This window comes from Drosophila suzukii, chromosome 2R (genome assembly GCF_043229965.1).
Source record: "Drosophila suzukii chromosome 2R, CBGP_Dsuzu_IsoJpt1.0, whole genome shotgun sequence".
NCBI lineage: Eukaryota > Metazoa > Arthropoda > Insecta > Diptera > Drosophilidae > Drosophila > Drosophila suzukii.
The window spans coordinates 19304122-19330880 of NC_092081.1; the positions used below are offsets into that span (position 1 = coordinate 19304122).

Consider the following 26759-nt stretch of genomic DNA (forward strand, 5'->3'; position numbering starts at 1 on the left):
ATCAGATAGACTAAAACGGTTTCAGAACTATTTTTTGAAAAGCGGTTAAAAACGGGTTAACAGTTCACTTAAACTGAAGTACAAATTTAACAGTGGCTGTTTAGCATGACCGTTTGTAATTTTTTGGTATATTTGTAAAATCCAAAACCGTAAATATACCAAAATATTGGGGAGCCTGTTATCGATAACTACGCGGTCACACTAATCCAGACTTGCCCACCACTAATAAAAATGGCGTTCGAAGTAGCTAAATTTTTAGGGGAATCCGTAAAACAATAGCGCGCCGCGACACTACAAATCGCGTACTTTCAACCGTTCCGTGGCCGTGCAAGCGTGGGCGTGCGTCGTTCGCAGAGTTTTCGGCCGACTTCCGGTGAACCAGAGCCACAGAACTGCGCCTCCGCTGGTTATTATTGCAAATTCTAGTACCACACCACACACTCGCGCACACAGCTACATAGAGCAAAAGGAAATACTAGTGCGAGTGCGAGTAAATAGTGGCACCCATACTGGAGCAGCGACTAAATTAAAGTTAATTAATATTTCATTTAATGCAATTTGTGAAATAATAGAGAGATACACAGAGAGAGAGAGAGAGAGGGAGACAGATCCCCCGCAACAGCTCCCGCTCTCCCCTGCAGCATGCGTGCGCTGCGTCTGTGTGTGTGTGCGTGAGAGAGTGAGCGAGACATGTGCGTGTGAGGTGCAGCAGCAGCAGCAGCAACAACAATCGCATAAACAACAACAACAACAACGGTGGCAAAACAATTTCGGGTGAGTTTTTCGTGAATATTTTGCCTACTACCTGCAAGATTTCTTACCTACATACAAACACCTTCGCTTTTGGGCTGGGTTTTTGCACTCGGGGCGGGGAAATACATACACTATCTTGGCCGAACTCGCTAATAATACCCATTTCTATTTGTTATCTTTGATTGCAGTTTGTTAAAGAAAAGAAAAGAAACGGCAAATCGGTGTTATTATTAATAATATATATACATCTATGTGCGTGTGCCATGACACACAGCCACAAGCGCAAAAACTACAACAATTGCAACCGTCAAGGCTACCGCAACAGCAGTAACAACAACAACAACTGCAGTTACCTTCGGCAATGAAATTACCTCTCACCGCCCTCACCTGCTCCTCCTCCTCCTCCGCTGCTTCCTCTCCTTCACCTCCCTCTTCTTCGCTCTCCGTTCACCACTTCAACAACAACAACAGCAGCAACAACACCAATAAACATGCCCGCTACGTATAAATAATCAATATACAAAATAAATCCATTTATTTTTATACAAACCAAACAATATCAATTAAAAGTCGGAAATTATGAATAAATTGGATTACCCACGTCGCAATGGTACACACAAAGTTCGAATAACGAGTAAGTCCGCCCTTCATAAATAACTCGGAGTAATTCCCTCTAATATATTGCCCTTTTTTTACAGTATTGTGTGCTAGAAATTTGGCCCGCAAGGATTTATTTCGTGAGTATTTTTGGAAATCAATCGATTCTAGAATTATAAGTATGTCGGGAAAACATTTCCAAAAAATCTTAGTTATAAAACAAATTAATATCTTATTTTGGGTTCTATTTAACTACATTGTTAGACACCAAAATCCATTTCCATTTTTTGTTTTTAATGATTTGGTTTAGGTTTGTCCAACAAAAACCTTGGAATTCTTACTAGGGACCGTAATGTATTGATTATTTTTTGATATATTAAATATTTCCAAAACAAAATCCATATTTTTTGACGATTTATAACATGTTAAACAGTTTATTATTGTATTAGGTATATTTTATTATAAAAGTACTGATTTTATTAGATAATTAACTAGTTTTCCAGCAAATACCATGTATAGTGGGCCATAATCACTTAATTTCCCTGATTACGATAAATATTTGGGAAACTTCGTTCACCTGACTGGGGTTAATTGATTGACTCACTTTTGGTTAGTTAGGGGGAATTTCAAGCAGTTTCCTGCTCCACATTCAGCAAAGTTTTGTATGTTTTCTTTTAAGAACCATCAATTACGCACCTGTTTAGCCTTCCAATCATAACACACTTTTTGAGGCAAATTAAAGTTTTGTTTTATTTGTGCTACTGCCTCTGCTTCTTCGCATTTATCTATGCATATGAGGTATCGCTAAAATTAGCACTTCCTTTTGTCTACTTTCATTTTTATACAAATTGCGGAAAAGGGGCGGGCCCCACACACATCACCGCTCCCTTCGCACTCATCAAGTCAAGTGGGTGAGTGTGAGTGGTGCCATATCTGAGCTCTTTTTCCATATTTTGTTTAGATATAACAAAAGTGATTATTACTAATTTGCTTTCATTGCGGCTCACTCGCTCGCATTCGCCCACAAGCACACACGGCATGGTTTTTCTCTGCCTGTATTGGTGATTTATTATTTGCTTTTTTCCACTTCTTGTCCATTTTTTACACTCGGCTGCACTTAAATCACGCGCCACGCATTGCCCAATGTGCTGCCCTAAAAAATGCTAGCTGTACGATATATGATGTACCATATCCGCGGGATTCCAATGGGGGATCTTTGGGTGCCCAAAAAAGGGGTCTATGGCCTATGGCTGGTGTCACTTCCATATTGATTGGCATATTAATGCTAATGTCCAAGTTCCATGAGTATAGAATACGGCACAGTTATTCAGTATTTGCTTTTCCTCCCCATATATATATATAGTTCTTCACATTTTATCGATTCTTGTTGATTAGATTCGAATTATACCCACCGCCGCGTACCGTCATCAATGGGAAAGTCCAAGCTTGGATTTTTCGTACATTTACCAAGTTATAAATAGATCGGTTGGGCCATAAACTACACAATTGTGACTAATAAACGCTGCATAATGGGTTTTTCATATCTCTTCATCAAAAATCTTTGACATAGTAAGCTTAGGAGTTTCCTTTCATTATTAACGACATACTACACACTCAAAATAGTATTCAGAGCAGCCGGATATAGAAATTTATAGAAAATATGATATCTTTTCTACTGAATCGCCGGGTTTTTGGTGCCTACAAGATTTCTTTACGACTGTTTCGAGGTCATAGAAGCTTATCGGAAGTAAAGAAGTTTCAAGATGCCTTACAAGTCGCTGATAAGAAGCTGTTGAACATTTTTGGAACTTCTAGCCTAGAAGATGTAAAGAAAAACGTTCCATATTACACTGAAAGCTCAATTCAAACCAAAATATCTTATACTTTGAGCGAAGAAAAGCTAATCAATACTGATAACGACGATTTACTATCGGCTGAGCAGCGCGTAGCCAAGAGGGAAATTTATAAACCTACCAAGACAGAATGTCCAAAATTTCCCACTGAGAAATTGCCGCCCACAACGAAATTTCCCATCAATGAGAATGTCGAAAAAGAACTTGATCCAGACGAAAAAAGGGAAATGGAAGCCAAAATGCTGAAGAGGCTGAAGGATATCACTAAAAGAAAGAAATCTCCACTGGAGGAGAAAGTAGATGGGCAGAGAAGTGAATTTATAGATGTGAACTTGATTGAGATGAATATGAAAGGTGTGCAGATCGAAAGGAAGTCTACGATTCTGCAAGCAAAGGAACCAACTCCCCCTAAAGGACCTGCCACTGGAGGCTCCCCTCCTCCGAAGAGCGGTGCTCCACCAAAGGGTGATTCTCCTCCACCCAAAGGAGGTTCTTCCCCGCCTCCTAAGCCTCCTCCACCCAAAGGACCGCCGCCTGGAACTCCGCCACCCCAGACGAAAACCACTTTTGGCCCACTTGCCGATGCTGACCGCATCTTTACCAATTTGTATGGACGCCACGACTGGCGTTTGAAGGCAGCCATGAAGCGAGGAGATTGGTACAAGACCAAGGAGATCCTCGAAAAGGGTGATAAGTGGATAGTGAACGAGATAAAGACTTCCGGACTGCGTGGACGCGGTGGAGCCGGTTTCCCCAGTGGACTCAAGTGGTCATTCATGCACAGGCCGCCCGATGGCAGGCCCAAGTTTCTGCTGGTCAACGCGGATGAAGGCGAACCGGGCACTTGCAAGGATCGTGAGATAATGCGCCACGATCCGCACAAGCTAATCGAGGGATGCCTCATCGCGGGAAAGGCAATGGGTGCCAATGCCGGATTTATTTACATACGTGGCGAGTTCTACAACGAGGCCTGTAATCTGCAGTATGCCATCATAGAGGCCTACAAGGCGGGTTACTTGGGCAAGAATGCCTGTGGCTCCGGCTTCGAGTTCGATCTCTATGTGCAACGTGGAGCTGGAGCCTATGTTTGTGGTGAGGAGACCTCGCTGATCGAATCCGTGGAGGGCAAGGCGGGAAAACCGCGGAACAAGCCTCCATTTCCGGCGGATATCGGTGTCTTTGGCTGTCCCTCCACGGTAACCAATGTGGAAACGGTGGCAGTCGCCCCAACAATTTGCCGGCGAGGTGGCAAGTGGTTTGCCAGCTTTGGACGTACCCGCAATTCCGGCACCAAGTTGTTCAACATCTCCGGACACGTCTGCAATCCCTGCACCGTCGAGGAGGAGCTATCTATTCCTACGAAGGAACTAATTGAACGCCATGCTGGAGGAGTGATTGGTGGGTGGGACAATCTCCTGGCCATAATTCCGGGTGGCTCCTCGACTCCCTGTATAAACCAAGAAGATGCCAATACTGCAATCCACGACTATGATGGACTAATGGCAGTGCGTTCGTCCTTAGGAACCGGTGCCGTAATTGTGATGAACAAGGATACGGATATAATCAAGGCCATTGCCCGCTTGTCGGCCTTCTACAAGCACGAGAGCTGCGGCCAGTGCACTCCATGTCGCGAGGGTCTTCACTGGGTGAACATGATCATGCAGAGATTCGTGACTGGACGGGCGCAGATCGGAGAGATTGATATGCTGTGGGAGCTGACCAAGCAGATCGAGGGCCATACCATTTGTGCCCTGGGCGATGGTGCCGCCTGGCCGCCCCAAGGACTCATTCGTCACTTCCGTCCGCTCATCGAGGCGAGGATCAGGAAGCGGGAGGCCGATGAGCAGGCAGCCGCTGAAGCCGCCGCCGCCGAGCGCTTCCCTTGTCAAACGGTGGCTCCTTGCCAAGAATAAAGCATGCCCAATGCGGTGACTAATATGTACTCTTTTGTGTCGAGTTCCTATCCTCCAGCAGTGGCATGTGGCATGTGGCATGAGGCTGACTTCAAGCTCCGCTGACTACCGTCTCTGACTGCCGGCTTCCGTCCGAGTGAAAGTGCAGCCAGTCGTTAACTTCCTCGCCTTGTCGACTGGGCCACGAAATTGTGCCACGTAGCGTTAAGCCAAAGGGGGTTGTATTTGCAGCCATATTGGCCCAAAAGCGGGCTTTCTTCATTCTTCTTTCTCACTTTTCAGGCAGCTCATCCATGAAGAGAGTGAGGAACTATAGCTGGTGTCTGATGTTGGGTTATGCAATCTGTCGGGTTCATTTATCGCTTGTAGTACATATGTAGTTATTCTAAAGTATACTAGGGGGAATCTGGTGTTTCTCAAATTGTTTATAATCTTCCAGTTTTTTTTTTAACAATCTAGTTCCCCTGACACATTTATACATCCCCCAGAGTTTTTGTTTCAGTTTACACTAGCAGTTATTATGAAATCATATAAGATTAAAGTCGGTTCCGACTTTTTCATAATACTTTGTTCTAATATATTTGTTTTGGTACTCGGCACGAATTAAAATATTTTGTCGTTTTGACAATTTATAAAGTGACTTGACCTTATTCCTAGCGGAATAAGTACAGATAGTGGAGAAACCAATAGATTTTATAAGGTTATCTATGATTTATAGATACGGTTAGTTTTCTTAGTTTTTTGAATAGAACTTATAAATATTATAATTCTGTAAAATTGGTACAGATAGTATTAAAATCAATAAATTCTTAGGGCACTTACTATACTTCATGTAAGTATCGTTAGTTTTCTTGGTTTTCTAATAGAACTTTAAGATTTACAAAACAGATTCTTGTTAGGTAGAAAAGAACTCTTTTTTAAATGCACTGCAGAGGAAGTTTGAGCACATTTCTTTCAAACACACCTTTTACTTCCATATATAGAGTGTTCCTTAGCTGTTTGCTGTCTACCTACCTTTATTCTCTTCCCCTGCTGTTCTTTGTATGTTCTCTCTTGCATAAAATCAATCAACAGCTGCCCGGCGACGACAGCGAAGACGTCGCAATGTGGCCTACTCGAATTACCTGGCCAAGTCAGTAAAACGGGTTGATGGTTGATAGTATGGAATCCCATCCTCACCAGCTGATGTTCCAGCCTGTTCATGCTCTTGCTGTGCTTCAGCATGGCCCTAGCCATGACAACAGCGTCGTCAGCCTTGAGATAGCGATTCACGAATGGATATAGATAGTTAGTTACCTATATGTAGATACAAATATGGGAGTGCGAAAAAACTTAGTTGTGATATCTACCGGGTTATATGTATGACTCACAGGCCGTCAGACTTGGAGGGACTGGACTGGTTGAGTCTGGTCGGTTCAGGTACGCATAAATCATCGTCTACGGCTCAATATGGTTCTTAATTGTTTAATTCAGCCGGAATGCCGAGCGCTTAATTTGTCAAGATTCCAGGCATTATCAATGGCCGTCTAAGACGATAAGCATAAGCGATAGCGGAGATTGGAGGATAGATTTCATTCCTCCACTACTGCTTAGTATATATGTCTGTTACCATATCTCTATATTCTGACTAATGACACTTGACCGCATTCACATTTAGCGCTCGACGGGATGTAAACATTTTTATTGAAGCATTGTTCAGATTTAATTGACATTTCTTGCCCTTACACTAAAAATCAAAGAGTGGAGTGGGTCTGGGTCTGGGTCCCAAATGAAGAGTTCCCCCTTTTGATTGTCAGTCGAGCTCTAAATATAGTAAAACTATTTCCACATAATACATGGGGACATTTAAAAAGTTCAGAAAAAATGAAAATATGTTGGATATTTTTATTTTGGGTGTTTATATACACATATTTTTGTTAGACTATGGGTTTAACCATACGGATTAAAAGGTTGGTGGTGGGAATCTGCGACTTTCTTCCTTCAATAAAGTATTTGGGATTCAAATTGAGATAGCTATATTTATTTTTGTGTCGCCCTATCCATACGGATTAAATGGTGGGGTGGTGGGAATCTGCGGCATTGATCCTGGACGTGGATTCCATCCTCTATGGCGCCTCTCGTCGAAGGGGAAGGGTTCTCCTGTAGCCAAGTTGACGAAAAGGAACAGAGCCAGCAGTCCCAGCAGGTGAATCCACGAAGAAGACATTGCAATTTTCAGTATGATGATCTCTCATGAAATGACCGCGTTTATATAGGCCTCATCTTAGAACAGGGGCTTCACAGACGGAAACTGATAAGCTAAAACCAATCAGGGAACTCACACTCGGCGGGGAACTCTAGTACGATTAATCTGCTTCTGCTTCGCTGACCTCCTCCAATGAAGAAAAGATTATAGTCGGCGTTGGAGTTGGAGCTTCGGTGTATTTCTGAGGCACCTGCAAGCAGCCTGGTTTAATCTGCAAGCGCTGGGCAAATCCAGGGTGCCGATGGCTGTATCCGTTTGAAGTTGAATAAAATTGGGGTATTATCAGCAGCACCAAAAGAACTAGTAACTTGAAACCTTCCATGGTGGATTCAAACTAAACCAGTCAAGAATATTCGTTTACCTTTAAATAGGTATATATTTGTAGTATATTTCGTGTCCAATAATGGTTTACATATCCTATTTAACACATTATCTGTAATTTACAGTGTTAAATAGACCTATTTTCCACATATTCATTATCCGTAATAATAGTTGACAATAGAAAATACTATAATGCTTTGTCTGATTGGCTTTGCTAATTTGCATATATATTTTTCTTTGCAGGTCTACCCGATCCCTTTGCTAAGGTTCAGGTGGATGGAACTGGCCAAGTGTACTCGACGGAGATAAGCAAGTCCTCCTTGGATCCCAAATGGAATGCACACTACGATTTGTTTCTGGGCATTGGCGATGCAATCACGATAACCGTTTGGAATCAGCGAAAGATCCACAAGGGCAGTGGATTTCTGGGATGTGTGAGGATACCTGCATTCAACATCCAGAGCCTCAAAGGAGCTGGCTGTAAGATAATCTTGTTGCTAATATGTTCCGTATATTTAAACTAATAACATACCCTACCTGCAGTTCAACGCTTGGATCTGGGCAAACTTTCGCCGGATGACGATGAGCTGGTGCGCGGTCAAATCATAATTTCGTTGCTCTCCAAGGATGGACCCAGTAGTGGCAATCCCCTGGCCATTGTTGGACCCAGTGGCGATGTGCGTGGACCCTCGGAAGATGATTCTTCGGAGGACAGTTTGCCGGAGGGCTGGGAAGAGCGTCGCACGGACAATGGACGCATTTACTATGTGAACCATGCGACTAAGTCCACGCAGTGGGACAGGCCCAGGCATCCAGGAGTGGTGGGAGGGAGCAGCCAGGCCACTTCTCCGCATCAACGCCACAACACACACAATGGCAACAGCGGTGATCGACAGGCGCCGGCTGGACCAACGCGCTCCACAACTTGCACGAATCTGATGAACAACGGCCATCGCAGTCGCGACTTGGCTGTGACGGCCTCGGACGAACGCAGGCACTCCACGGAGATCCTGTCCAGCGTGGGCAAGGAGAACACCAGCCCAACCACGCCTGTTTCGGCCACAACAACGCCCGGCAAGAAGAATTCCTCATCGAACTCCTCATCCTCGTCGGGAGGTCGCACTTTGGAGCAGCGTCAGTCAAACGAACCGGCTACGCCCACCAGCAGCACGACATCGGCGTCGGTTCGCCTGCACAGCAACGACAATCATGTGAAAACGCCAAAGCACCAAACGAATGGCCATGCCCAGCCAGAGGCCACGCCCACATCTCCTACGGGTCAGCAGAACTATGTGAATGGGAATGCTCAGAATGGCAGCGGCAGCGCAAACGGAAGTGGCCAGGCAGCGCAGCCCCAAAGTGCTAGCAACGGGTGGACGCAGGAGGATGCCACAACGACGTCGCCAACTTCAACGACGACCACTCCTCCCAGGCACAGTCAGAGTCCGCCGACCCCAAATACATCGCCACCAGCTTCGGTAACTCCCTCGTCCAATGGAAATGTGCACAGCCCCAATGCAAACAGCACACCAAGTGGAGGTAGTAGATCCTACACAGCAGCCACACCCGGTCAGCGTTCCCAGCGTCGTAGTTCGCGGCAACAGGGCGAGGAGTCCTCCACGAGACGGCGATCCTCGCGGGGAACTAGAAACGGGGGCACGTCGGGCGGCGGCGGTGGAGGATCTGGCCAGCGGTACGCCTCGGCAGCCATTGCCGCTGCCAATCAGGCAGCTCGTCCATTTCTGGATCTGCCGCCGGGCTATGAAATGAGGACCACACAACAGGGCCAGGTGTACTTCTATCACATACCCACGGGCGTTTCTACGTGGCACGATCCACGGATACCCCGTGACTTTGACACCCAGCATCTGACGCTGGATGCGATCGGACCATTGCCAAGTGGCTGGGAGCAGCGGAAGACGGCCTCGGGAAGGGTTTACTTTGTGGACCACAACAATCGAACCACACAGTTCACGGATCCCCGGCTAAGTGGCAGTATTTTGCAGATGATTAGACGGGGAGCCGTGCCCCCGCCGGCTGCTGCGAGTGCAGGCACACCTGCTCCGCCAGCAGCTACTCCTGCCCCGGCCACACCTTCGGCCACAGCAGCCGTTCCAGCCCAGCCAGCACCAGCGAACAACGCAACTACAACGACGACCACAACCACAACAAACCCGCCCCATCGCATTGTTCCGGATCTGCCGCAGGGATTGCTCGAGGGCGCCGACCTCCTGCCCAAGTATCGCCGCGATTTGGTGGGCAAGCTGCGAGCTCTGCGCACCGAGTTGCAAACGATGCAACCGCAATCCGGACACTGCCGCTTGGAGGTGTCGCGCAACGAGATTTTCGAGGAGAGCTATAGACTGATTATGAAAATGCGGGCCAAGGACATGCGAAAGCGTCTGATGGTTAAGTTTAAGGGCGAGGAGGGCCTGGACTATGGAGGCGTGGCACGCGAGTGGCTCCACCTGCTCTCCCGCGAGATGCTGAACCCCCAGTACGGCCTATTCCAGTACAGTCGGGATGACCACTACACGCTGCAGATCAATCCGGACTCTGGAGTGAATCCCGATCACCTGTCCTATTTCCATTTCGTGGGACGCACCCTGGGCATTGCCGTGTTCCATGGTCACTGTCTGGACGGCGGCTTCACCACACCCTTCTACAAGCAGCTGTTGAACAAACCGATTACGCTTGGTGATATTGAGGGCGTGGATCCGGACCTGCATCGCAGCCTTACCTGGATGCTGTGAGTTTGATGACTTTTATGCTTCCTTAATAAGTTATTTAATGATTGATTATTTTTAGGGAGAGCAACATCAGCGGCATCATCGAGTCGACATTCAGTGTGGAGAACAATAGCTTTGGTGCTCTGGTGGTGCACGAATTGAAGCCCGGAGGTGCCTCAATCGCTGTGACGGAGGAGAACAAGCGGGAGTATGTCAAGCTCTATGTAAACTATCGATTCATGCGCGGCATCGAACAGCAGTTTTTGGCTTTGCAGAAAGGTTGGTATTGGAATTAGCTAACGTTTTAAACAAATATCTAAAGAGATTATATTTTCCAGGATTTTGTGAGCTTATACCCAGCCATCTCTTACGACCGTTTGATGAACGCGAACTGGAATTGGTCATTGGCGGCATCTCCAGCATCGATGTCAACGACTGGCGGAACAATACGAGACTGAAGCACTGTACGAACGAAACGACGCAGGTGTTGTGGTTCTGGCAGGTGTGTAGACTAATCCAAATGATCTACTAATCTATGATTAATCATTATTAAATGATAACTAAATTTCGTTGTAATCTCTTCCAGGTGGTCGAGTCTTATAGCTCTGAGATGAGAGCCCGCCTGCTGCAGTTTGTGACGGGATCGTCGCGAGTGCCGCTGCAAGGATTCCGAGCGCTGCAAGGATCCACGGGAGCGGTGGGCCCGCGACTGTTCACCATTCACCTGACTGCCGACGTGCCCACGCAGAACCTGCCCAAGGCGCACACCTGCTTTAACCGGATCGATTTGCCGCCCTACGAGACGTACCAGCTGCTCTGCGACAAGCTGACGCAGGCCGTTGAGGAGACCTGCGGCTTCGCCGTGGAGTAGGGACCAGAAGATGGATGGAGCGACACTGTGACCCTCACCCGATCCACGCATATGCATATACATAGACACCTTTAAATATATTCATAATAATACACCATTATAAAGAAACATATATCAAGGCGATTTGAAATCAAAATTGTACTGACCCTGGTCAAGAAGATGATAAGTTTTTATTTTTATTTGTTTGTTGATGAACTGCTCCCGCAGCGCTGTTTAATCTTGTGTGCTGCGCATTTTGCAGTTAAAAATTTAATTATTTAGCGAGTATGTACTGACTCATCGTATACATAGTTACCAAGTGCATATATATATGAATATATACACTTTCATAGACATATACATATATATATCTATCCTGGCCTTTGTTTGTTTACGTCGTGGCGCGTGTTATAAATTGTAGTTTAAAATATTACGAAACCAATTATACATACAATTATACAAGATTATACATATATCATAGTTGATAATTAGGCATAACTAAATTTTTAATTGTAGGCATTGGACCGGCAATTTTTCGTGCTTTTGTTTAGTTTAGTACATTTTTGATGTTTATTAATTACATTTTGTACATTTATAAAACCCAATCGAACTCACTGCTAAGTTTTTAATTATTGTTTAAATCGTCCTTAAACACACACCCACACACACTCATCGACACTTTCGCTTGCATATTTTATAAGTATGTGAGCGAAAGGATTGCCTACCCAAAAAAGATATGAAAAATAAGAGAGCAAAACAAAGCACTTGAAAAATTACTCAATTATCAAAATAGTTATTTTTTAATTTTTAAATAAATGCAAATTATTTAAATTACATTTTATGTTTATCTTCATTTTATTTATTGCCCCATCGCCAGAATCAAAGCTTAAGGATCAAACTTCATATACATATGTATTTACATCAGTTTTTAATGAAAACGAATTGGACAAATTTCTAGAAGGTGATATTAGTGAAAATTTTATCTGACTTTAATTAAATCGAAACAATTGGTAGATATTTAAGAACCCTCAACCGACCACCCATTCCCAAAATCCCCTAAATACCCCCAAAATGTAGTGCATATGTGAGATCTATTGATTTTTTATTAAGAACGAGGATTCAAACCTTGAATTTAAGCAGATAGAAGTAACCCTCCCAAAATACAACACAAATCGATCGTTAACTCTTTAGCTTTAGCGAGATCTAGGAATCAAATGACTAAGGATTCTAAGGCAGTAATCCTGCGCACATTGAAAAGGACTTTGCTCCATTAACCAAAAGGGATTTAAAATAAATGAGCCTTAAAATAGAGATGTTTTATTTAACTGGGTGTAGCTGGACTTTGGTTCGGGGAGGCAAGGCGTTTAAATATTTAGTTTGAGTCTCATAAAATAATATTTAAAACAATAAAAAAGTTATTGCCGAAACCCGGGATTGAACCGGGGACCTTTAGATCTTCAGTCTAACGCTCTCCCAACTGAGCTATTTCGGCAGATGCGGTTTACGTGTCAAACATGCTGCTAGTGTTAGTGTACGCGTTAATTAAATGTTTTGGTAGGTGTCTTCGCTAAGCCCAGTTTTCATTATACAACACTGACTCAAATTTATTCCAATTAGACTCCAACCATTGGTGGTGTGAAAACCGGCTCTTGCCGCAACAATTCCAACTGCCGAAATAGCTCAGTTGGGAGAGCGTTAGACTGAAGATCTAAAGGTCCCCGGTTCAATCCCGGGTTTCGGCAATTACTTTTTTATTTTCTTTTTTTTAACTTAAAGAAACAATTATCTGTTTGTATATAGATTTTTATTTTCTGTCTAGTCTCAGACATCATTAGTATTATAGCAAGCCGCCAGTACTTTAAATAATACAAAGTATATATTGTAGTGTATCTAGTTTTACATTACAACTAGGATTAACTAAGAGTGCATGACTATTTATTTTCCGGGGTGCATGCCCCAACGTTCTATTACGAAACATTTCCTTCATACGTATATTAAGTGGAAGTGTAAGGCATCCAGATATAGCAGCTCCATTAAGTATACAAAAGTAGATAGCTTAAATATAGTTTAGCTACGGCTGGCTGTGGTTACTGAAAAGTGTCCGACTTTTGAGCCAAGCCAGCAGGCAGTACGATAAATTATAGCAGCATTACAACTACGAATCTTTACGCTATTAAGTTACAACTCAAAATCGTTCGCAAGTTACTAAAGCTAGTGCACGGATAAGGATGGATCATCTGGATCATCCAGTCCAGTCCAGTCAAGATAGCCCGCTCAAAAATCGGGATCATAGTCGCGGGAGTAGCGCGTCCGACTCGCGTGGTTGTTATAGCTATACATCTGGTGGGCATCGGCGAAGGCATCCGGATACTGGTGTCCATAGGCCTGCTGGTGCTGCTGCTGCGGCGCCTGGTGGTGGTGATTGGCGGGATACTGGCTGTGGCTACTGTGGTTGCCATGGTGGAGCTGCGGCCTCTTCAGCGAGTCGCCCTTCTGCGAATAGGTCGGCTGCTGGTCGTAGAAGTAATCCCCGCTGGAGTGCGGATGGCGGGTGGATCTCCAGCTGTCGTAGATGTTGGAACTGTTGCTGCCGTGCATTGAGTTGGTGAAGCGCTGGGGGAAAAATAAAACATAATAAGTAGGTATAATTCCAAAACTCCCTTCTAGAGATCAAATCACAAGAACTACTATAATAATTACAGAGGAACGTTGCGGTACCTTCGGCTTAATAGGTTGCTTGGTATCATTCCAGGGATCGTCAATGTTGTAAAAGTCATCTACCCCATAGTTGTCCGCACCACCCATATGGTTAACCTTCAGCTCGTTTAGCATATCGTTTGTAAGAGGTATAGGCGTCTTTTTGGCCCTCTTCTGGCGATTGAGCAACTGGAATGGGTTTAGTAATTAATATCAAAGTCGGAAAATTTCAAAATATTTATTCAACCTACCACTGTGACCCCGAAGATGACGACAAACACCAGGGAACCCACTCCAATCACAATCACCACAATCGCCCATTGGGGAATGAGCAGATCCTCCTCCGCAAACTCCACATTAGTGTGAACATTTTTGGCTATGACTGTGGGAGGAAATTAAGCATATTAATATCAAATGCATAAAACATAAGTCTAAACTCTGTATTTACCACTGAAATCTGTGGCCACCGGATCGATGATGTATTTGCCCATCTGATAGCTGGCCGTGACCAGCTGCTCCTCTTGTGGACCCGAAACGCTGTCTGTCTCATTCTCCTGGGCATCCTTGTCGGGCAAAACGGGAGTGGCTGGCTTGGTGAGGGCATCGTGGAAGAGCTGTCGGATCTCCAAGGTATCCACATCTTCGGTTATGTTGGCCAGCTCCACATAGTAGTCGACCAGGACACTGCCCTTGCTGAAGCTATCAATGCGCACCTTTTTGTACCACTTGTTCAGCTGAGGGGCTCCGGAATAGACGTCATTAAGCTGTTAAAAGAAAGAATATTATAATTATATCATCATTATAAAGATGCAAATTAAGAATCCCACAACCATATGCTTCACATGGGCTGCCCTGCTGCTTCCACTAGCAATCAGTTTTCCAATCTAAGCCCACTTTAACCCATATGTTTTACATAACCCACCTGTGCCTCCAGCTCATGGGCAAGATTTTTCCACTCCAAGGTGTTGTGATCCAGGAGCTCCGGTTTCCAGGCCACACCATCGATGATCTTGATGGTGGCGGCCAGATCGCAGTCGGCGGTGCAGTGACCCGGTTTCGTGGGTCGAGGAGTGGTCGTTGTGGTGGTGCTAGTCGAAGTGGTGGTAGTGCTCGTGGTACTGCTGGTTCCACTGGCGGTCAGCAGATCCTCAAAGTTGATGGTCTGAGCATTTAGCTTGTCGATGGACAGGGGCGTGGTGGGTGGAGTTGGCCAGCCGGTGAACTCGGTGGTGGCTCTGGTTGGTGGACCCTTTTTAATCATCACCTGCGGGCCAGAGTTCGAGGATTCAGTGGAAGGACCTCCCTCTCCTGCGGGATGAGGTGTGGTCAGACGGTGGGAACCCAGTCTTTTGTGGAAGCCCTTCGGGAACACAACCTTCAAGCCACTTCCTCCGGCAGGTTCCGTAGCAGCTGTAGCTTCAGTGGTGCTGGAAACCACCGCCTTGGGTTTACCCGTTGTTGTTGTTGTGGTGGAGGTGGTGCTTGTCGAGGCAGGATGCAGTTTCTTGGGTTTGTAGCCAGGTGGCAGCAGGGAAGCTGGAATCTCGTCGCTGGAATCGCTCTCCGTTTCATTAAGTTTGAATCCAGGAGGTAGAAGATCCTTCAAGTTGTCTATTTTAATGGGGGTTACTGCGAGTGGCAACTTGGGTTCCTCCTTGGCCGCTGGAGCCTTGTAACCAGGAGGCAGCTGGAAAGTGCTCAAATCATCGAAAGGCACGGCAACTGGGAGATTTCTTGGAGTGCTCGAGGGACTGGAAGTGGTGGTATTCGGCTGCGGCTTGGGAGTATTGCTCAATTTGTAATCCTTGGGAAGGAGTGAAGCCAAGTTTTCATCAAACTTTATTTTGCTAAAGAGGCTCTCCAGATCAGAGGAAGGACTACTCTCCTCCGGTCTGCCAGTAGTGGTCGTCGTAGAGGTGGTCTTGGGCGGCTTGTAACCCTTGGGCAGTAGTCCCGCCTGGGCCACATCTTGCACACTCACCTGACCACTCTTAAAGGATCGACTGATGGTGGAGTTGCGTCCTGGTTTGGGTTTTGAAATCTCGGCTGGAGGAGCTTCTGTTGTGGAAGTGGTGGTCGTAATCTTACGGTTTTTGTAGCTTGACCTTGCTTTAAAGCCCACAGGAAGCAGGGTGGCCAGCTCATCCATTTCCCCATCATCGAAGTGGTGGACTTTCACCTTATTGCCACTGCTGGTGGTTCTGGGAGCATGGGATGTAGTCCTGGGCTGATACTTCCGAATGTGAGGAGCGAACTTTCCGGCACCTGTTCCCACAGTGGTGCTAGTTGCTGGCGTGGAGGAGTCCATCTGGCTGATGATGGGGTACTTGCCCGAGAGCAAGCCACTGGAGAGCTCCGATTGCACGCGATCCAGCTTGTCGATGATGCTCTCAGTGGAGGCAACCACTGGCGGTTGACTGGAGGAGGAACTTGGCTGCACCTCCTCGCTGCCCTCCGATGGCTTTTGAGCCGGCGTCTGCTGCTGCTTGGAGTGCACCTTCCTCTCCAGCTCGGAGAGGGTTTGCTTGGTCTCCTCCTGCTCAATGGCCGGGAAGGGCAGGAACCGGGCTCCATTGATGCTACGACTGGGTTGGATGGAGGCCACCACCACATAGTTCTCAGTGGCATTGCTGCCCTTCTCCTCTTCCAGGGTAATGGGCGTGGTGGTCTCCAATTTAAGATCAGCATGAGATGCCTCCTCCTCCTCCTCTTCTTCCGCCTCTTCGGTTAGCGAGTTGGAGGCTGGAGTAACTGGAGATGGTAGTACCGTGGATCCATTGACCACGCTCTTGGTGGTCACCACCGATATGATTTCACGATCGTCTTCGTGCTCGCCACTCGGTGTGGATGCCTTGGAGTCCTGGTTTTCCACCTCCCTAGTAGAGTCCTCACTACCCTCCTCATCATCGTACTCGTATTCCTCACCCTCGCCTTCGTCATCGTACTGGGACTCGGATTGCTCCTCTTGCTTGTTCAAGCTTTGGTTCTCGGATTTGGATGAGCTGTGCTCCTCCTGTTTGGATGACTGTGTCTCCTCCGGTTTGGACACGTTCTCCTCCGGCGTGGGCACGTTCTCCTCCGGCTTGGACACGTTCTCCTCCACCTTTTGAATCTCAATTTCCTGCTGCTTGGAGGTGCTCTCCACTGGAGTTTCAGTGGTCACGATTTCCTCTTCCACATGGAGATCTTCAGTGGACTGGTTCTCTTGTGGAACAATGGTGGTGGCTTCCTCTACAATCTCCTCCTCATTATTAGGGGGCAGAGTGGTGACCTCAATCTCGGCAATGGTGACCTCGGAGACATCCGTTTGACTTTCTTCTGTACTGGTAATGCTGGTGCTCTCATGATCCACTTCGGAAATGGTAGTGAGTTCAGAGTTGGATTCTACAGGTAAGGATGCTTCATTCTTGGGTACCGTCACTGGAGTTACGTTCTCCTCTTGGAGTGGTAACTTCTCTAGGCTGGAGGCCTCGGAGTGCTCTTCAGTTCCCTCATCGGACTCCTGTTCATACTGCTCATCGCTGCCCTCCTGCTCCTCATCTTCCTGTTCCTCATCCAGCACCTCCTCCTCCTCTTCCTCGGCACTTTCGGTGGTACTGGTGGTGCGAGGAGTGGGTCTGGCCGGCAGTTTTAGCCTGGCTCCACTGTAGTTAAAGGGTCTTTTGCTGACCACACTCACTGGTTCGTTAACTTCGCGACTGATGAAGACGGGTCGCCTGGGATTGGGAGACTTTCTTCCAAAACTGGGACGTTCCGAAGGAGAGTTTGGAGTGGTTGAGGTGGTGCTGGTACTGGTAGACTTGCCCCTATTGCTGCCAAATCGATTGTACCGCTTACTGCTGACCTCCGCACTGCCAGTAGTCGTGGTCGTGGTGGATGCAGTGGAGCTGCCAGGTTGATAGCGATTACGGGGCCTAAAAGGTGTGGCTGCAGGGGTGGCTGGATTCTCCGGAAGAGCCGAAACGGGGGCTTGGGTTCGAGTTCTGGTGGGTGAGAATCCTCCATTGCCAAAAGATGGACGACTGCTGGTCACCGGACGCTTTTCGTTCTGTGAAAGAAAGATGTGGAAGCATTAGAAGGTTTATTTTATAAGATTACTGTTACAGTTAAGGTTACGAATTTTAGATTTTGGAACATTGGTAATAATACCCTAAGAAGCCACAACTGCTGGTCTTCGTTCACAGCCTCGACTGTCGACTATCGTCATGGGAAACTGTTACAGTTTCGACATGGAACCATGGAACCGCAATCTCTGCGGTTCGTCTGCTGTCGATTGTCTTGCGTGCGAACTCTTCTCAACCGCCATGCCATTCAAGTGATTCTCAAATTTGTCTAAAGCGTTTTGTGCAAATTTCCAGATGCTATCCCCCCATCACCATCCCATCCTCTCCAATCCGTTCATCCATAATTTATGCGGTCGTATTTATTTAATTTTTATGTGAAGGCAACCTCGCAACTGTCAAAGTTAGGAGATTCCCCTCAGCAGGTTGCCAAATCCGTTGCACGGCGAAAAATAACATCGTTTTGCACCTAAGCGGTGTATTATTTTTCACAGGGTTAAGAAACTTGAAATCATTGACAAGAGTAAAATAAAATTTGAAACTGGAACCCAGTCTCAAAAGAATATACATCTTCTATTATTATATTAAATCTTTTAAAATGAAAGATAGATTTTGATTTGAAAAAGATTCGAATAGGATCGTATTGCATCAGATTGGATACCCTAAGATCTTAAGAAAGCTGGTACACTTTAAGGCAGATATTGATATGAAAAGACACTAAATACAATTTGATTGATACACAAAAACATCAATCTTTTCTTTGCATGGCCAAGTGTTAGAGCCATGAATACGATTGGAGATTGGCAATGGATGGCAGGTGGAGAATGGCTCGGGAAAATGAGTCTGTTAACCACCAGGCATGATCTCCAAAGTAATGCCAACTAATGAGTTTCGAGCGCCCACTAGCAATTGTTATTATGGCCGATTAATCGTGAGCTGATTTGATATTTAAGCCGGCATCAATCAAGACAGCACTTTCGCCCGAATGGGCCAACAAATTGCTGCAATTAACTCGAGAAATTTATGTGGGCAAAATGAGAAAACGGAAAGACAAAATAGAGTGTGAAACGCTTCCGCTCTGACATTTCAATTATGAGTTGAACGTAAAATAAATACTATACCTATATGTAAATATTAGCTACTTCAAAATATATATATAAATAAATACACACTTGCATCTCGAACTCTTTAAAAAATAAACAACGATTTTTAAAGAGGGGCTGGTAATGCGAACATGATTTATGAACAAAGTTCGTTGGTTTGCCAAAACGTTAAGCAAATAACAATAAAAATGTGGAGCATGAAATGCAATCGGGTGAAAGGTAAAATATGTTTTGCCACAATTCGATTTGGCCTTTTTCTGCGGTTTTGTGTGGCAAAGGTTTTTATTTTTTTTTTTATTAGTAAATTAAACAGCAAAAAGTGGAGTTCGCGTGGCTTCGAACTGGTTCTGAAGTTTGCCCACTTGAGGTGGTAATAAAAAAAAAAAGAAACGCCGCAAAGCATTTACTGTTTGGAAGTCACGTAAGACTCCCGAAACTTTAAAAAAACTGATATTGGCCGAAATCAGAGCAGAGCCAATTGTTTTGTTAACTTGTTATGCAATGCCAAAGCGAAATTGTTTTGCCTGAGTTCGAGTGCTTCTTGTTATGCCAATTGAGATTGGTTTTCTGTCGCTTTTACTTTCATCTCCAAATACACAGAAAAGAAATCGTAGAGGAGCAAAAACTAAAAAAATTGTATATCATTTTGATGAGTTCATTAAAGATGATTTCTTCTGGGGTTTCTGTTATTTTAGGGTATTACAGGCTTTGAAAAAAGACGAGTAATAAGATGTCTAAATAGGATTTTCAGGCAACCAAGTCGTATATTGTGCGTGTGGCGGCAGAGACTGGGCAGAGCTATTTGTTTTCTAAGCTTTTAAAGCCTCTGCTTTTGCTTGTGTTATTTTTCCCCCTTAAAAAACACATATAAATATTTATTTCTGTGTAGATTTCGATTTCCTTACCCCAGATTCGCTGAAGTGGGCCAGAAATTGCGTCTGCTGGTGGGGAACATTGATGCGCTGCGTCTGCGGCTGGAATCCACCGTTCAAACTATTTCCCGATCCATTCCGTATCGCCTTGGAGCGTGTGAAGCCATTGGTCAGCGCCGCGGACGTTGCACCAGATCCCGCTCCCAATCCCGCCGAAACCCCCGGTGCAGCTGGCCCCGCCCCCGCCGGTACTCCAAAGGGGCGTGGCGAGATATCGTAATAGTCCGTCTGGCGATTCGGTTTCTGTGGCCAAAAAGAGAGGTGGAGAAAAAATTAGACCTCGTGATAGGCTTTTAATGGTGTTATATGGCAAAGCAGGTTAATTAGTTTTACTCTTTGTTTTGGTGGGTTTTTTTTGTCAAATAATATAAATGGTCTGATAAATAATGGATTAGGGTTTTCAAGCAGAATGGGTCGGTAATTAAATGTCTGTGGGAATATACATCATCGTTCTTCACTTAAGGATTTCAAGTTTTTGGGTTATTGAACTTGTTGTTTTCACTTCATTAAGAAATGGCACACATTAATCTTATCTTGAAGAATCTTGGCTCCTGGTTCTTGAACTTGTTATTATAATTATGTAAATTGTATGAACAAAACAACCAAGCTTATCTTAATTAGTCTTTCTTTTAAATTAGAAAGGTATATACTTAAAAAGTATACTTAAAAGTAGTAAAGTACTTAAAAACTTAGTTATGAACCTACATATTTTCATTAACAAAATTTGTTTCATCCTCGGAATTTACTATATGAATCATGGTGAATCAGAAGTATTTTAATGGTTCAAGGCAGGAATTTACCAAATTGTTTAGTCATCACCATATGCATATCATCTTGCAAGGTTCCCTTTTAAACAAAAACCCAATCATGTAAAGTTCCCAGGGATGATTATAATGAAAACCAACCAAGAAGAAAAGTCAATTTTCAATTATAGCGACAACTTTAATCTCCTCTAACATGGGACTTTCCTAGGCTGACATAATCCAACTTTGATCGTGGCTTTTGAATTGATAACCCCCAAAGTCCCCTCAAGTGACAGAACTATAATAAGCAGGGTCTTAAGAGATGACAAAGTCCATAATCTAGGCTAACTTTAAGTGGGTGGGGGCACTTGAGTGTTCAGAAAAGATCAGGCAAACCCTTCTCAAGCACCGCCAACAATACCACAGAGCTCTAGATGGATTGCCAAAGAAATCAACAATGGAAATCGATTGAAAATATTTGATTCAAGTGTATCAAGGTCGTTGGAAACGATATCCAGCTCCACCAACTCAATAATTATCCAGTCGCAGGGGCCAAAATCCAAATTACCGCCAGTACTTGTTGTTATCCATTATTATTGGTGTATACTATATGGCATTGTTTGGGCTAGTTTGGTTTGTTGTTGGCTTTTTGAAAGTGTAGTTGGGCCTTTTCGACTGCATTGGCTCTAAAAGTTTTGCTCTGTTAAGCAAATTGCATACAAAACGCGAGTTTTGTTGCTAAAAGGTGCATTTCAATGCATTTATTTTTCCGCTTCTTGGCGGACCAGTTTACGCATCAGAAAATTTACGTTTCCCTCCCACAATTCCCAACGATCTTCTTCAGTCTTCAATCCAGGGGGCCCCAGATTTTCTTTCCCCAGGAGAAATGCCAACGGACTTACTCTGATTAACAGCCATTTGATGGGCGGCTCTACTAATGGCAACACCATCCCATTTGTACACAGAAAAAAAGGTTTGTATGTTATGGCTATAATACAATAATAAGATGGAAATATTTGTTACCATTTGTATTATTTTAAGGTACATTTAAAAAAGTTATAACATTGTTCTTTATTTCCGAAGCACAATAATAATCTTTATATACCAATTTGATAATTAAACGAAAATTGAATTTCCTTCTTTATCAAAAATCATAATAAATATAATTAAAATTGGTTTTATAATTTGAAGAGTCAAAGCAAACCCCTAATAAACTGAACTTTTAAAACTATAGAGACCACATTTTTCCCTATTATTAAACTTTAGTAAAGGTTTTTGTTTAGAACTGATTTGAATCAATTTTATTTGTTGTATCAATGGAATAATTCTCTTATTTCAAGATATCATCCAAAAACTCTCCACAGTATATATTTTTAAGTATTTCTTAGTGCAGAAATAATTACATATTTTCTTTCAGTTTAGCGTGGGTTTATGTGCTCTCCTATAGAAATTTCACTGCTCCATTGTCAACAGTTGGTCGGAGTTTTGTGTGTTAGTTGGTTGGTGGTGGAGTGGCGGTGAAGAAAGCGATCGCCAGTCGGTGGGGAAATTAAAAACAAACGTTTCTAAGACATTTGTCAATATGGCATATAGCATAATGAAACTATGAAAGCTTCGCTCACGTCTGTGGAAAGCCGTCGAGCTGAGGAAGGGGGTTATTGCACCGCCACTCATTTCAGACATTACGACGCACTTTCCCCTTAGACCAACACACTACACACACTCGACTTGGCCAATCAGCCGTCATTCAAACAAATCACAATTTTCCATTATGTTTTATGATAAGTTGATGGGCTGAAAAGGGAGGGAGTCGCTGAAAGGATCTGTTCAGTAGCTAAGCTTCTTTATCCGTCTGAAACTGTCTTCATTCATCATTCGGAGATACGTATGTACCATGGATTCTTGGGAGCTACCTTATCTGGTCATGAGCCAGGTTAATTGAGTTTTTCGTTGGCTCATAAACAAGTCAGTTCCATTAGGTAAGGTGGGAGATTAATATGTGTTCGGAAAACGAAGTTTGGAATACCCTAGAAAATCGATGATGTTGTCTTTACTATAAAGAGTTTCTTGTAATGGCTTGGAAATGTAATCTATTCATTTTGATGGGTATTCATATTCCCCCTTTAAAAACTTGTATTATTATGGGCTTGTAACTTTAATCATCATTTTCTAATGGCCTTATGACAATTGCTTTAATTATAACTAAATGGATTCATAAAAACATTAATTTGATTCAATATTAAAATGCATACCTAAAATCCTGATTTGAAGATCCCCTTTTCGATATTTTAATTGAAATTTAAGCAAGTGTCGTTTAACCAAATTTAAAGTAATATTTATCATAGTGATTCCTATTGGTTCCCCTAATACTTTTCCACTTTCCATTTCAATTTCACAACTTTTCGACTCATAAAAACATTCATTTGATTCAATATACAAATTCATACATATAAACATGATCTGAAGATCCCTTTTTCAATCTTTTAGTTGAAATTTAAGCAAGTGTCGTTTAACCAAATCTAAACTAACATTTTTCATAATGGTTCCTATTGGTTCCCACAATACTTTTCCACTTTCCATTTAAATTTCACAACTTTTCGATAGTACCCTCTCCCAGTGTGTAACCAAATCAGCAGCACAATACGAGTGGCGTGGCTCCAGATTGTGAATTGTGCAGTTCGGGATTGATGGTGCAGCAATCCCCAGCGAAGACCCCTGCTGGGAGGCACCACCTCCTTCCCTTTGGGTCCACCAATGTTATTTCAATTAGGGCCAAAAGCTGCGAGATGCAAGTTGCAAGCTGACTGGCCATAAACAATATGAATTTACACTTTTTTCAATTAAGAAAACAACCTCTTTGCGTGGCTTTGAATACCCGACAATTGCTCACGCATATATTCGTTGATATGCAGAAGCCGATTCGCTTTGTTTGCCTTTGGTCAAGTGAAAGTATACTATATACAGCCATCCGAATCCAAATGGCCAGCCTGCAGTTCCCGCCATTTCGTTCACGCATAAATTTTATATCTATAATTCGATTGTAGTTTTTGTGTTGGGGATTTATTTGTTTTTGACGTGCTAGCGTGCCACCTACGGATATTTTTTAAAGGCAACTAACAGTTTTTGACAGTCGCGTGCCGTAGAAATAAGTTAAACATTAAAAACATGTGGAGAATTATGTTAGGTGAGCGATAAAAGAGAAAGGCTGACCTTTGAAGATCCCTGATGCATTGAATATTTAGATTAGTATGATACTTTTAGAAACTGTATACCAACATTAAATATTAATAATTCTTCTTTGCTCAGAAGAATGGATATTTCATTGTGTTAAAGATTTTTGGCATGGTTAGGACTAACAAATTTACCATGGTTGCTCTGAAGAATTCGCGTTCTCATTTTTTTTAAAGAATTCATGTAAGGAAATGTTCTTAACCTATTTTAGACTTTTGTTATTCGATCAGAAAGTAGCATATCGATTCTGACTATTAAGTAAAAGATGATGAATTTTTATAAATATATGATTTTTGAAGGTACAACTATTCGTTCCTCGTTTAACACAAGTTTTTATTATTAACATTTTTAAACACTCTCTAAATAGAAATGCATTGAAACTCTTTGATCCAAAACGATCGCTAGACATTGAATTTTATATCCCAATAAAGCTCTTTCGTGTCACGCCACCATCCCAACCGCCAAACTGCAATTTAAATTCCGGCCTGCAATTTTGGTCAGCCAACTAAATCAAATTTCATATGTGGCATGTGGAAATCCTTTTGCATTTTGCATTCGATTTGATTTCATTTTTGGCGTTGATTGACTGGCGTGCCTAGAGCCCACAAAAAAATCCAAGAGAAAACCCCCCAAAAAAACCCACTTAATTGCCTAGAGCGGAGCTGCTTGAACGCCCCCTTCGCCGAACAAGGAAATGTTGTGGGGAAATAATTGAATTTGAATTTGGTGCAAGCGAAAAACTTACCGCAAACTGGGAACTACCGCCTCCAAATTGAGTTCCGAATGGCGAGGTGGCCGCTGGAGGGGATTGCTTGGCATTTTCGTTGGCTATGAACAGGAGCTGTTCCTGGTAGGAGCCCGGCGATGGGGAAAATCCGCCGGAACTGGCCCGGAATCCACTCAAAGATTGCGGCTGCTGGCGCGGAAAGGTTCCAGCCGATGGCACAAATCGATTTTGCGATGGAAAATAGTAGCTGGAAGTATCTGAAGGTCGCAGAGTTATTAGTCAATAGAGCGTAAATGTGTCAACAATCAATTAATTTGTTCATTTCAGCGCCTCTGGCGTCGTTTAGCCATGAATCGCACTGCCCCCAAAAACCTAAAAATCATTGCTCTTAATTGCGCTAAAAATGTAATAAATAAATAAATAATGCCCGCAGGCTGGCACATAATAAATTATTTTATTTTTTTTGGTCACATATTTGTCACAGCATGTACAGTGGGGCAAAAATAACATTTTTCTTTAAGGAAAATAGTATTTTTAACTTAAAAAACTATAAATCAAAGTAAAAAATAGATAAATAAAAGTATGTTAATATTTTTATAACATAAAAAAATAAATTTTTGACCAGAAACTGTAACATAATGCCCACTGTGCCTGGCAAAATGAAATATTTTGTTTTTTTGTCAAGCCAAAGTGAATGTGAATGAAGTAAATGAATGGACTGATTGGTTGAAAATTCCCTCAGGTAATTACTCGAAGGTGGGGATTTTTTCAATGTTGATTTTTACTAAACAAAAGTCCCAAAATCGAAGAGTGAACCTTAAACTGTGTTACATCGATTTCCCCATAAATATCCCATAATAATAGCTTATTATATTTTAGAGATTTTTAAGTAGTTAAGCTAATAACACCCAATTAAATTGTTAAATTTTAAGACTTGTTTGTCCCATTTTTCATGTTTACTTTGCCGCATCTTTGGCGGCTTATTTTTGCACAATTCTGCTTTTTAGTTGAGTTAATAAATAATTGGAAAACGAAAGTGTAGCAAAGACTGCAAGCGGATATTAACATAATTGGCGATATTGGCGAAATATTTCGTGTGGAATCGAGAAGATAAAATGGGTTATAGACGGGGTAAAGTAGTCACCCAACTCTGAGATAATGTTGCATGCGTCACAATCCTGACTCTTTGACCCACAATGTCTTGCCTTAAAAAAAAATAGCAAACAAGAAAATGCAGTTGAACCACGCAAACTTCATTTTTTTCCTCGTGTGTCGACAGATTTTCGAGTCGCTAATTGAAAATTGAAATATCATATGGCCGCAGTATTTCAAACGAAATTGCAGCAGCGATTCATTGAAAATTTTATCAGACGAATTTATGCAAGAGCCCCCTAGGTGGGGACTTTGGAGTGGGGACTACGCCTACATTGATTCAAGTCGAATTTATATGTATTTATCTGGCACTCTTGGGCTTCACACCTTGTTTTTTTTTACCTGAAACGCTTTTAACTGCAAGTAATTGCCGTTTATTATCGCATCTAAGAACGCGACGAGGCGTCGCATGTCTCGCACATTTGCCAGTTTTTGGGTTGTCGAAATGACTGACTGGAGATTAGTTTAGGGTTTGCATTTGATTAATGGCCCAGAGATCTGTCAGAAGAAATATACCCGAAAATTTGTATGCCAAGGCAGTTGCAGCAGCCAATTGAGTGTTTATTTAAGGTTGTTTTAAACACGCCCACTTTCGTTGTTTTTACCTGGGTAAATCTGCAGGTTGTCAAAATTTGATTGCTATAAGGTCGATCTAACATTGTTGGCTTTTATATTTTAATAAATTAATATGATATGATATCTAACAAAATATATATATAGGTATGTTTTTTTTGCGCGGAAGAGGAGCTTAAAAAAATAAAGAAAAGAACGTTCTTTTGTACGTTCTCTACATTAATTTTACTTCCATTTTACTTCTAACTGCACTGCTTGCTATTCTGCTTGACCACTGCT

At 43.3% G+C, this 26759-nt stretch overlaps 5 protein-coding genes and 2 non-coding genes across 11 annotated transcripts in view; 3 read left to right on the top strand and 4 right to left on the bottom strand.

The window, feature by feature from the left end:
* The first annotated feature begins 210 nt into the window (after nucleotides 1-210).
* Smurf (SMAD specific E3 ubiquitin protein ligase) lies at nucleotides 211-12572 on the top strand. Its single transcript, XM_036813489.3, has 8 exons — nucleotides 211-774; nucleotides 942-1387; nucleotides 1452-1490; nucleotides 7926-8162; nucleotides 8226-10431; nucleotides 10491-10690; nucleotides 10750-10913; nucleotides 10998-12572. Exons 2-8 carry the CDS (start codon nucleotides 1333-1335, stop codon nucleotides 11280-11282), a joined length of 3186 nt encoding a protein of 1061 aa, XP_036669384.2. The 5' UTR covers nucleotides 211-774; nucleotides 942-1332; the 3' UTR covers nucleotides 11283-12572.
* Nucleotides 2923-5145, top strand: ND-51L1 (NADH dehydrogenase (ubiquinone) 51 kDa subunit-like 1). The gene has a single exon (XM_017074042.4). The coding sequence runs from the start codon at nucleotides 3011-3013 to the stop codon at nucleotides 5114-5116; it is 2106 nt and encodes a 701-aa protein (XP_016929531.2). The 5' UTR covers nucleotides 2923-3010; the 3' UTR covers nucleotides 5117-5145.
* LOC108009577 (uncharacterized) lies at nucleotides 6985-7322 on the bottom strand. Its single transcript, XM_065863745.2, has one exon. It carries the CDS (start codon nucleotides 7320-7322, stop codon nucleotides 7152-7154), a length of 171 nt encoding a protein of 56 aa, XP_065719817.2. The 3' UTR covers nucleotides 6985-7151.
* LOC108008100 (uncharacterized) lies at nucleotides 7115-7683 on the bottom strand. The gene is made up of 2 exons (XM_070994599.1): nucleotides 7438-7683; nucleotides 7115-7343 (listed from the first exon to the last, which is right to left on the bottom strand). Exon 1 carries the CDS (start codon nucleotides 7681-7683, stop codon nucleotides 7462-7464), a length of 222 nt encoding a protein of 73 aa, XP_070850700.1. The 3' UTR covers nucleotides 7115-7343; nucleotides 7438-7461.
* A 108-nt stretch (nucleotides 12573-12680) lies between the features above and the next one.
* On the bottom strand, nucleotides 12681-12753 carry TRNAF-GAA (transfer RNA phenylalanine (anticodon GAA)). The gene has a single exon. It is a non-coding gene; the product is annotated as a tRNA-Phe (tRNA).
* Nucleotides 12754-12930: 177 nt separating this feature from the next.
* On the top strand, nucleotides 12931-13003 carry TRNAF-GAA (transfer RNA phenylalanine (anticodon GAA)). The gene has a single exon. It is a non-coding gene; the product is annotated as a tRNA-Phe (tRNA).
* Nucleotides 13004-13043: 40 nt separating this feature from the next.
* Nucleotides 13044-26759, bottom strand: part of LOC108009713 (enolase-phosphatase E1) — a 38756-nt gene continuing 25040 nt past the window's right edge. For 4 of the 5 annotated variants that reach the window (XM_017074270.4, XM_017074271.4, XM_065863736.2 and 1 more), the window contains exons 3-9: nucleotides 24774-25012; nucleotides 20028-20297; nucleotides 14881-18006; nucleotides 14407-14722; nucleotides 14210-14340; nucleotides 13962-14147; nucleotides 13044-13874 (exon numbers count right to left, since the gene is read on the bottom strand). In XM_017074270.4, the coding sequence (XP_016929759.2) occupies nucleotides 13536-13874; nucleotides 13962-14147; nucleotides 14210-14340; nucleotides 14407-14722; nucleotides 14881-18006; nucleotides 20028-20297; nucleotides 24774-25012 (4607 nt within the window). In that variant the 3' untranslated portion in view covers nucleotides 13044-13535. The remainder of the gene's footprint in view (nucleotides 13875-13961; nucleotides 14148-14209; nucleotides 14341-14406; nucleotides 14723-14880; nucleotides 18007-20027; nucleotides 20298-24773; nucleotides 25013-26759) is intronic. The other variant, XM_017074274.4, reaches the window with a different exon arrangement.

Bases quoted from the DNA above. Each gene is read 5' to 3' on its own strand.
- Smurf (XM_036813489.3), top strand. From the start codon at position 1,333: ATGAATAAATTGGATTACCCACGTCGCAATGGTACACACAAAGTTCGA. The intron at 8,163-8,225 runs GTAAGATAATCT...CCCTACCTGCAG, and splicing joins GAGCCTCAAAGGAGCTGGCT to TTCAACGCTTGGATCTGGGC. The intron at 10,914-10,997 runs GTGTGTAGACTA...AATCTCTTCCAG, and splicing joins AGGTGTTGTGGTTCTGGCAG to GTGGTCGAGTCTTATAGCTC.
- ND-51L1 (XM_017074042.4), top strand. From the start codon at position 3,011: ATGATATCTTTTCTACTGAATCGCCGGGTTTTTGGTGCCTACAAGATT.
- LOC108009577 (XM_065863745.2), bottom strand. From the start codon at position 7,322: ATGTCTTCTTCGTGGATTCACCTGCTGGGACTGCTGGCTCTGTTCCTT.
- LOC108008100 (XM_070994599.1), bottom strand. From the start codon at position 7,683: ATGGAAGGTTTCAAGTTACTAGTTCTTTTGGTGCTGCTGATAATACCC.